Source organism: Tupaia chinensis, unplaced genomic scaffold (genome assembly GCF_000334495.1).
Source record: "Tupaia chinensis unplaced genomic scaffold, TupChi_1.0 Scaffold000287_1, whole genome shotgun sequence".
NCBI classification, from domain to species: domain Eukaryota; kingdom Metazoa; phylum Chordata; class Mammalia; order Scandentia; family Tupaiidae; genus Tupaia; species Tupaia belangeri.
The window spans coordinates 1,462,840-1,473,113 of record NW_006159771.1 but is presented as its reverse complement, the minus strand read 5'-3'; the positions used below and the strand labels follow the sequence as shown (position 1 = coordinate 1,473,113).

Here is a 10,274-nt window from a genome sequence, read left to right as displayed (position 1 = left end):
TGCAGTTCCGGCAGCAGCAGCACTCGGAGACGCTGGTCAAGCTCCACGAGGAGATCGAGCACCTGAAGCGGGAGAACAAAGGTGAGGCCGGCGGCGGGCCGGGGCCCAGAGGGGCGCACCCGAGAGGGACAGACAGGAGAGGGACAGACGGGAGAGGGACAGAGCCTGCGCCCTCCCGCGGCCGACACCGCCGACATGCGGGGCGTCCCCTCCACAACCCCGTCCAGTCGTGCTGGGCGCGTCCCCGGGCCCCAGCCCAGAAACCCAGGTGGCCGTGGGCTGTCCCCTCCCCTCTGCCCGTCCCTCGTGGGGACCTCAGTCTGAACCTTCACCCAGCAGCCCCCTTGCTCAGGGCCAGGTCCAACTCAGGGCTGACAAACTTTTTATGGAAGTCAAACCCAGAGGGGTGAGCGCGGCTGAGGTTCAGGAAGGGAACATGCCCAGAACCCCAAAAGCCAGCTCTGGGGGCACCTCCACCCTGCCCTGGACTCTCCTGCCAGCGCCTTCCTCGCCTGGGACCCCTCCCGGCTCCTCATTTGTGGGCCAGGCCTGCAGAACCACGGCCTTCAGTGACAGTGATGTGACTGCCCACCCCGCCCCACACGTGGCCTGCCTGCTTCCCTCCCACTCCCGGGGCACCCGTGTGCCATCACCGGGCATCTGCTGTCCAGGGGCCCCCCTTCCCCATGCCTCCTCGAGGCTCACCCTTTCTCCGACGCCCAGCCCAGACCCCACCAGCCCATTCCCAGGGACCACTTGGTCACGTGGGTACTGACCACATTTACCCTACCACGGCCAGGGTCGCCCAGAGACTGGCCATCCTGACTCACCTCAGTACCCCTGGAGCCCAGGCTGGGCCTGGCAGAGTGGATGCCCTGAAGATGGCATGGACGAGGGTGGGGGGACAGGCTGTGTCCTGGGCGGGTCTCCCACCGTAGGGACTCGGTCCCCAAACCAGCAATCGGGCCTGGGGTGCCCTAGGCCAAGACCGGGTGGAGAAAGCCCACTGGGCAGTGGGAGCAGAGGCCAGCCAGGACGTGAGCCAGGACACCGCCCCCCCACTCCCCCCACACACACAGCAGGGAAGGAGTGGGCAGGACAGGCCAGGCTGCTTTTCTGCAGCAGCTGTGGCTTTGAAAATGACAGATGAGGGGAACCAGCAGGTGGCGCAATGGTTACATCGCTGGACTCCCATGCCCTCGACTGAGGTTTGAGTTCCGGACCTAGTGGTTTAAAACACACCTGGCGCAAGTGGCATGGTGGTTAGAGGTGCTGGACTCCCACATGGCTGGCCACGGTTCAAGTCTCGGACCTGGTGGCTTGCTTTCTCACTTCCTGTCTCTTTGATCAAGCTGGAAAATAATAACGACAATAATAATAAAGTTAAATAAAATAATTTAAAAAACATGCACACATACCAGGCGCATGTCCGGCGTGCCCAGAATCCCGAGAAAATGGAGAAGGGATTGCAACGTGGCCATCCCCCTCTGGGGGATGATTTCTCGCTTTCTGTCTCTCTCTCTCTCTCTCTCCAGCGAGCGCACACACCCTGTAGCAAAAAAATTCTCTCTCAAAAAAAAAAAAAATGATAAGAGAGAGGCCAGCAGGTGGCATAGTGGTTAAGACACTGGACTTCACATGGCCGGCTGAGGTTCAAGTCCTGGACCTGGTAGTTTGTTTTCGTACATGCGTGTCCTGTAGCAAATTAAAAGAATAATAAAAAAATAATAAAAAGAATAAATAATAAATAAAAATAAAATATAAAATAAAATAAATAATTTTTTTGAGAGGTTTTTGCTATAGGGCGCATGCTTTCACCAGAAAGACAGAGAGAGACAGAGAGGCAGAAAGTGAGAAATCACCCCCCGGGGGGATGGCCACGCTGCAATCCCTTCTCCTCCATTCTCCTCTCGGGATCTTGGGCACTCACACACACGTGCCTGGCTTGAGTTTAAGCCACCGGGTTCGGGACTCGAACCGCGGTCAACTACTTGGGAGTCCAGCGACATAGCCATTACGCTAACTGCTGGTCCCATGGTATCTATGTCTCTCTTTATTTATTTTTTTGAGAGGTTTTCACTGTAGGGCGCGTGCGCTGGCCAGACAGACAGAGAGAGATAGAGAGACAGACAGGGAGAAATCACCCCCCAGGGGGGATGGTCACGCCGCGATCCCTTCTCCTCCATTCTCCTCTCGGGATCTTGGGCACGCACGCACACGCGCCCGTAAAATAAATAAATCTTAAAACAAAGAAAAGGAAACGAGAGCGCATGTGCTTGCTTTCAGATCTCCACTACAAGCTGATAATGAATCAGAAGCCACAGAAGAAAGGTAGGACCGGGCTCAGCGCTGCTGGGTTAAGCCCCGCAGCTGCTCCTGCGCACCTGGCTGTGCTGGGCCCGCCTGCTAACCTGGTGGGAAAGTTCTGGGGGGGCCTGTACAGGTGTCACTGCCCCGGCCATGGCCAGGCGACACTGTGCACCTGGGGCAGCTGGCGGAGTTCTCAGGGAGCCCAAGCCCTGACATCTGGGCAGTGGGGACAGTGCGGGGTCTTCCCAGCCCTCCCTCATCTAAACAGCTTCTGAAATAGGAGGGCCCCCGGGAGTAAGCCTCCCACCTCCCAGACCCTTACATGCTGGGGTGCTCGCCTCCTGGGGACCTGCTCCCCGCAGCAGCTCTGTGGAGGCTGGAGGGAAGGGAGCCGAGACTCAGGAACCTGCACACACTGTGCCAGGCACTTCCTGGTGCCAGGGGTGCCCTCACCGTGCTGGTCCCCCATCGGTGATGGTGCCAATCTGGGAACGTCCCAGTCCGGGTGGCGCCCAGGGTTCCCTTCCTGGGAGACGTGCAGAGAATGGGGCGATGGGAGCCCCTTTCCAGTGGGTGGAACAAGCCCAGAGGGCTGCTCTGGACCGAGCCTCGTCCGCGGGAGCCCTTGCGCGACAGTGGAGACATCTCACTCAGCCCTGCTCTCTGGACGGCCTTGGGGACAACCTTCTCAGTGGCCTGTGCTCCCTTGGACCCCAGGCTGGCCTGCGGCTTTCTCGGGCTGTGGAGGCTCTGTCAGACGTGCGGGCCAGGCAGCAGAGGATGGGGGTGGGGTGTGCGGAGGGCACAGGTGGGCGCCCGGGAAACGGCCGATGCCCAGGCCGGCCCGCGTGCTCTGTTGCAGGCAGCATCTCCACCGGGAGCTTCCAGTCCGTCAAGTCTGTCTCCACCACGACAGTGTCAGGTGAGCGGTGCCCGCCACCCTCCCCACACTCAGAGGGGCCTGGGGCGGCGCTGCAGACAGGGAGCCCCCACTCCGTGGGCCCTGCCGGGCAGACCCGTGGAGGTGAAGGGGCAGCTCCCTGGTGCTTGAGTGAAGCCACCAGGAGGGGGCTAGGAGACCACGGGCTGGTGTAGAGTGGCCTGGGGGGTGAAGCTACAAAAGCAGGGGCCACGGCTGGCCGACTGTCACCAGCCAGACTGTCGCGGGGGCCCCACACACTGGTCCTCCAGCAGACTCACCCAGCCCGGGTGAGGCGCGGCGGGGAAATGGCAGCTCGCTGAGGAGTCCTCCAGAAAGACCATGTGTGGGGGGCCAGCAGGTGGCACAGTGATTAAGGTGGTGGACTCTCATGCAGTGGACTGCGGTTCGAATCCCAGACCCTGTAGCTGGAAACACACCCAGTGCACATGCCTGTGTGCGTACCCAAAATCCCAACTGGAGGATGAAGAGGGGACTGTGGCGTGGCCACCACCCCTGGGGGGGTGGTTCTTCAGTGTCTCTCCAGCGAGTGCATGTGCCCTATAGCGAAAATCTCTCAAAACGAGCCCCAGACCATGTGTGATGGCCACCCCGCAGAAGCCCAGGCAGGCGGGGATCCCTGTGCCTTTCCTGCGGAGGCCGGTGTCATTCCACACAACGCCACACAGGGTGGAAGCTGCTTCCCTGGAAGGAGCTCCAGGCAGGCGGCGGGCTCCACCCCCAGGGCCCAGCAGCCCCCCCAGGGAGGCTGTTAGAGGATGAAACTGAGGCAGGGGCGTCCTGGGGACACTGAGTCCTGGAGACCTTGGGCAGCGGCTCTGGACGCCCACAGTGACTGGTTCCGTGGGGTCTGACCTGCAGCCATCTCCCAAGGGCGGGCCAGGGCCCAGCCCAACTTCAAGAAGCAGGACTCGAGGGCGGACTTGCCCCAGAAGCCGGACCTGGAGGAGGAGCTCGGCGCCGCCCCGCCTCAGAACGGCAAGCTGGACCGAGCCCCAGGGACGCAGGGCCAGGCCAAGTAAGGCTCGCCCCGCACCCGCCAAGCCCGAGGGCCCAGGCCCAGGCGGGCGCCCAGTTTTCCTCCCCCCACCCCGGAACGGGCGAGCGCTTCACTCCCTGGCTCCCGGCCCGTGCCCACGCCTGCCAGGCTGTCTGGTGGCCCCGCCACCCTCCCAGCCCTGGGTCCCGGTGGCCGCGCCTCCCTCCCAGCCCTGGGTCCCGTGGTCCGACTTCCGGCCTCCTCCGAGGGAACCAGCAAGCAAGCTGGCCTGGAGGACTCTGCTCACCAGGGCGGCAGTGCGCGCAGCTCCCGGGCCTGGCTAGGACCCGCCCTGGTGCCCCTGTGTGGCTGGGAGCTCGCAGCCACCAGGCAGCACACGGTTCCCGCTGCCAGCCCTGCCCGAGAAGCCCCCCTGAGGGGCCAGGACCGAGGCCCGCCGCTGTTCCCACCTGACCCTCAGCACAGCAGGGAGGGCAGGCCCAGGACCCCACAGCATCCCACCCGGTTGGCAGCCACGTGAACCCCTCCTCCCCCCGCTGGCTGGGCAGGCGGGGCTCATCAGCTCTGGGCTGCTGGGTGACTGTTTCAGGGAAGAGGAGGCCGAGGCCCACCCTGGGGCTGCCCTGGTGGGGGGCGGCCAGCACAAGGGCCGGCAGGTGGGGGTGAGCCTGCCCCTGCACCTGCGCAAGCCCGCCACGCTGCAGCAGTGCGAGGTCATCATCCGGCAGCTGTGGAACGCCAACCTCCTGCAGGCCCAGGAGGTGAGGCCTGGGCGGGCCGGGCGGGGCCTGGTTGGCACCCCGCAGGCCCCACCACGCCACCGCTCCCTTTCAGCTGCAGCACCTCAAGTCCCTCCTGGAAGAAAACCAGAGGCTCAAGGCCACCCCCGAGGCGGGACTTAGCTCGCCCAAGTGAGTGCCCCGGGGACCCCTGCCCATCGGCGGGCGGGGTCTGCGGCTCACTGCAGATTCTCCCCTGCCCAGGGACCGGGAGCCCACGCAGTTCCCCAAGGTCTCCACCAAGGGCCTCTCTAAGAAATGGTGAGTCCCCCACCCCACACACAGCACAGGGAGTGTGGGGCCTGCAGCCCGGTGGCCGTGGCCGGGGAGGACGCGGGTGGGGCTTGGAAGCCGGAGGTGACGCCCTGCGCCCCCCCCTCCCCGCAGCCTGGTCCTGAGCCCGCCCCCGGCGGAGCGTGCGGTCCTGCCCGCGCTGAAGCAGACCCTCAGGAGCAGCTTCGCCGAGCGGCAGGAGCGGCCTTTTTCGGCGGCGGGTCCGGGGTGGCCGGTGGCCACTGGAGGGCCTCGCCTCTCCACCTAGCACGGCTGGAGGACTCGAAGTCAAGCTGATCCCAAGATGGACGAAGCGGACGAAGCACTTGCTCTGGGCCGGGACGCGTTTATTTTCTTACTGACTTTGCTACTCTGCGTGGCCGTGGAAGCACAGCAGAGACAGCACGGCCCTCCCTGCTGAAGACCGAAAATAAAGCTCGTTTCTCCAGGTCGGGTCCTCAGGGCTGCCAGGTGCCCCTCCCCAGGCCGGGCGATCCTGGGAGACGCACCAGCAGCGCTGCACTCACCCTCCATGGAGGCCAGCTGGCCTCCCCGCTGCCCTCCCAGCACATGGCCACTCCAGGTCCCCTGCCCAGGCCGGACACTCCTGGGGGCCAGGCACGGACCCGTCTTGCCGTGACACAGCCCTGCGGACCAGTGGCCTAGTGGGACCCACCCCCGCACCCCAGGGCAGCAGCCATGTCCCCTGGGCATGGTTAGCTGATGCCCACCCGGGCCTGGCAGCGGCCCTCTTGCCCCACTTCCTGTTAACCAGCCTCTTCCTGCTCGAGGGAGCAGGAACTTTGCCAGGAACCGGTGAGAAAACCGACCTCGGCCCCTGCCCCTGCACAAGGAGGTGACTGTCAGGGGATGGGACATTGGTGGATGGGGGAGCCAGGGTCCGGAGTGTCCGGGACCAGAGTAGACACTGTCACTTCCAGGGCTGACAGTGTCCCCGTCAGGGCACTTGATGGAGAAGGGGGACACAGCAATGAACGAACTCCTGACAAACACAGGATAATAAATTTATTATAAGAACCACAGAGGGGGGTAGTGCACATATAAAAAGGGGAGCCTCTGTGACCCAGGGCTGCCGGGCCCAGTGCGGCAGGCACGCACGGGCGCCGCTGCTCACGCCCCGGCAGAGCTCCCGTCTCTGGAGTGGATCGGGCGCGTGGGGCTCCGAGGACGTTGCTGCCCAAGGACAGTGCCCGGCTGGCAAGTCTTTACCCTTCATGGAGGGACATGACACCCCGACTGTCACAGGGCAGGCTCCTCAGATGTCCCCGCAGCACTGACTGAGAACACCGTGAGGTCTGAGGCCCCGCGGGTGGAGGCGACTCCCAGAGGAGGCTGCCCCTGGGGCCAGGAGCACCCCGTGATGAGCCCCTGTGGAAAGCGGCGCGGCCCGGAACACTGTGACCAGAGGACTGTGTGTCGCAGGGCTTCCTATGTCCCCCGAGCTCTCCTATGGCATCGAGCCGTGTGTCCTGACACGGACACGCAGATGAGACCCGAGTCCCCCAGGCCCCAGACAAAGGCCACAGGGAGGGCGGCCCAAGGGGCGCGGGGTGGCGTCTGACGCCCTGATCTAGGCAGACAGACGCCTCCCTCCGTGCAGCCGGCTCCGCAGCCACCTGTCCCAGGACCGCACAAGTGGGAGGCGGTCTGGCAGGTCCCCGAGGCAGAAGATAGAAGCAGGAAAGCTAACCTAACCCGACTCTAAGGAAGCCCACACCTAGAAAGGTCCGATGGGAGGCACGTCCGCGGCCCGGCTAGGCCGCCGAGAGGCAGGCCTGGCGGATGCTCTGAGCCCAGGTGTTGAGCAGGGCGGTGACCGAGTGCTTGTCCGGGAGCTGCAGCAGCCGCGAGGTCATGTTGCGGTGCACCGACTGCAGGAAGGGGTTGGCGTCTGCAACAGAGCAGCCCGTGAGTGCCTGCCCCGCCCCGGCAGGGGTCCCCTGGCTGTGCGCTGGGTACCGTCTGCACCTGCTCCCTGCATAGCCGCCCTGTCGGTGAGGACTGGGAGCGCTTGGCCTGCAGCTGGAGCCCAGAGACCCCACCTACGGCGCTCTTGGGAAACTGTTTTTTTAAAGGTTTTGCTATAGGGTGTGTACACTCACAGGGGTGGGGAGGAAGGGGTGGAGGGAGGGAGAGAGACATCCACACCCCCCCGGAGGGATGGCCACACCACAATCCCTTCTCTATGTTCCTCTTGGGATTTTGGGCCCACACGCACACGTGCCTGGAGTGACTTTCACGCCCAGGTCTGGGACTAGAACCAGTCGGCCACGTGGGAATCCAGCACCTTAACCACCACACCGCCTGCTGGCCCCTGGGGACCCAATCCTGACCCTGAGTGTCAGCTCTGAGCCTCAAGGGCTGGGCCCCATCAACAGGCTTGGGCCAGCTCTGGAGAGCTACGTGGTGACTGGGAGCTACTGGGTCTGTCTGTGGTCCCAGGCTCATGGGCCCCACCACTGGGCAGCACTGCCCTGGAGCTACAGGATGGAGGAGACAAGGGACACCATGGGGGGCAGGTGTCTCCACGTGAGCCAGACGGCCCCTCCCGGCTCACCCACCATACTGCCACTGCCGGTCGATCCACAGCGGGCTCTGGGCGGGGTAGTCGGCAGGCACGCTGAGCTCCAGTGGTGGCACGCTGGGCAGGTCCTTGTCATCTGTAACACACATGCTGTACCTGTGACCGGCCCAGCTCTGCGGGCTCTGCACCCTGGCAGGCTCTGGCGAGGCCTGTGCCAAACCTAGAGGTCACTGTGAGCCTCGGGTCTGCAGCCGTGGTGTCGGGGAGCGCTCTGTGTAGATGCATACCCGGGTCCTGTCCCCCACCTCCCAGGGCCCGATGGGCAGGGAGGGGAGTGCAGGCTTGGGGAGGCTGTGGCTGGGTGTCCCGGAGTGAGGTCGGGAGGGCCGCGGCGAGGGCCGGCAGCCCCGGGCTTGCTGTGCAGCGCCAGCCCCCGCGGCTGTGGCCACACTCACCCAGCTTGCATATCAGGTGGACGGTGCCGTTGTTGCTGCAGTGGGAAGGGTCCAGGTTCACCAGGAACTTGGGGTCTAGCCGGGCCACCTCCCCCTGGAGCACGTTGGGGATGGTCTGCCGCTCCTCGTCCTCGAACCTGCGCTTCCGCGTGCACACCACCGGGGCCCTAGGAGAGGGCATGGTGAGCACGGCGGCCACACGCGGCCCTCGCTGCCCGCCGCGGGGCCCGGCCGGGTGCACGTACGTGATGGGGGGGCCGTGGATGGCCGTCATGGCCGGCACGAACGTGCGGTACAGGGAATGGTTGAAGACGGGCGAGCGGATGTTGGCCAGGACGGCGTCCAGGAGGGGTTGGCACAGGTACTGCTGTTTGGTTGGTGGCACTGGGGGTGGTGGGGGTGTGGGCTGGGGACAGGGAAGGCAGGGTCGGCACGTGGGGCTCATGACCTCACCCACTCTCAGGAGGCCCCAGACCCCAGGCCCCTCTGCCCTCATTCCCCGGGCATCTCCCCCAGCCCTGCCCTGCATGGTGCTGGCCACCACGCCCCATCCCAGGCCCTGTGCCAGGCCATCGGACACGGGGTGGCACATAGGGTGGCTTCTCCCACGGTCCCGCACCCCACGGCAGACCCAGCCTGCAAACAGCCTCCTAGGCCAGGTCTCCGGGGAGGCCTGGAGACAGGCCGAGCGCAGCCCTGCTTGCCCCGAGGGTCCCTCCTGGCACGCGTCCCCAGCGCTGTGGGACAAGCCCAGCCCCCCCCGAGGAGCCTAGCGCCCCCCAGGACCCTGGCAACCCCCCCCCTCGCTTGGCGACCTTCCCGAGGAGCGTGGTGATGCCCCCCAGAGGAACATGGCAATCCCCCCGAGGAGCCTGGCGTGCCACTCACCACGGCCATGTCGTTCTTGAGTTTCTCCAGGGCAATCTCGCACTTCTGCAGGGTCTTCAGGGGACACCTGCAGGGAGAGGAAGCATGACTGTCCCTCCCTCTGGGTTGCGACAGATGGGGGCGGCCCTTAGGCACTGACTCTGGCCACCGCCCATCTGCCCTCCAGGCTTCAGCCCGAGACCCCTGCGGGACCCCAGTGCACCGGCCACACGCTCCCAGGCTGCACGTACTGCCAGGCCGTCCCCGCCCTCGGAGCTGCCGTCCCCACCTAGAGGAACAAGGCGGTACAGCGGGTCCAGGGGAGGGGCAGCCAGGCCCCCAGGACCTGTTCCTGGGATCCCCCTAGGCCGGGAAACCTCAGTCAAGGCTAGGCCAGACCCCTCCCCAGCCTGGCCTCACACTCCCAACGCAGGAGCGACCCAAGAGGCCTAGGGCTGTCCAGCCCTAACGGGTCCCTGTCCAGCAGAGACATCTCAGCAGACAGGCCAAGCAGGGAGACCCCTCTGGAGGGTCCACACGGCCTGGGCACGGATGGCAGGACGGGGAAGTAACAGAGCCCACCCACGTGCACAGCTCCTGGGGCCCACAGCCATCCGTGGCCGGTGGGCAGGGCCTGAAGAGCTGAAAAGGCCCCTCCCAGGCGCCGTCTTGTCCACGTTCACAGCTGGCCCCTCTGCCGAGGGGTGGCCAAGACAGTCACCACCCACCCGAGCTCACCGTCAAGTCAAGGGCAGCGCTGAAGACCAGCCTCCAGGTCACGGCTAATGGTGACCACAAGGCAGAGGCAGGGTCATGGCCAAGGTGAGGCTGGCATGTGACCCCAGCACACGCAACTGAAGTGGAGGCTGTGGCCCTCTGAAGAGCCCCGGGAGCAGCCTGGGCCACTGCATCAACCCCACATCGTAGCGAACCACCGTGCAGGCCAGGCCAAGGCCGGTCCGGACAGCTGCCTGGCAACACTGTCCCCCAGGGCCTGGGCACAAAGCTCACCGCTTGGAGGGGTCGGTCAGAATGTCCAGGAGGCTCTTCATCTTACTCAGGTCCTTTTTTCTGTCTGGGACAGAGAGGAGACACTAAGCCACAG

At 64.9% G+C, this 10,274-nt stretch overlaps 2 protein-coding genes across 2 annotated transcripts in view; one reads left to right on the top strand and one right to left on the bottom strand.

The window, feature by feature from the left end:
- Positions 1-5,570, top strand: part of LOC102500571 (coiled-coil domain-containing protein 74B) — an 8,652-nt gene extending 3,082 nt beyond the window's left edge. Inside the window, exons 3-10 of the mRNA XM_006150430.1 lie at positions 6-81; positions 2,287-2,331; positions 3,173-3,232; positions 4,112-4,268; positions 4,840-5,011; positions 5,085-5,161; positions 5,234-5,290; positions 5,417-5,570. Coding sequence (XP_006150492.1) covers positions 6-81; positions 2,287-2,331; positions 3,173-3,232; positions 4,112-4,268; positions 4,840-5,011; positions 5,085-5,161; positions 5,234-5,290; positions 5,417-5,570 — 798 coding nt within the window. The remainder of the gene's footprint in view (positions 1-5; positions 82-2,286; positions 2,332-3,172; positions 3,233-4,111; positions 4,269-4,839; positions 5,012-5,084; positions 5,162-5,233; positions 5,291-5,416) is intronic.
- Positions 5,571-6,310: 740 nt separating this feature from the next.
- Positions 6,311-10,274, bottom strand: part of MED15 (mediator complex subunit 15) — a gene marked incomplete in the record, with an annotated part of 93,357 nt that continues 89,393 nt past the window's right edge. The window contains 6 exon segments of the mRNA XM_014588575.2: positions 6,311-7,214; positions 7,885-7,983; positions 8,303-8,469; positions 8,548-8,708; positions 9,191-9,257; positions 10,181-10,250. Of these exon segments, the coding sequence (XP_014444061.1) occupies positions 7,078-7,214; positions 7,885-7,983; positions 8,303-8,469; positions 8,548-8,708; positions 9,191-9,257; positions 10,181-10,250 (701 nt within the window).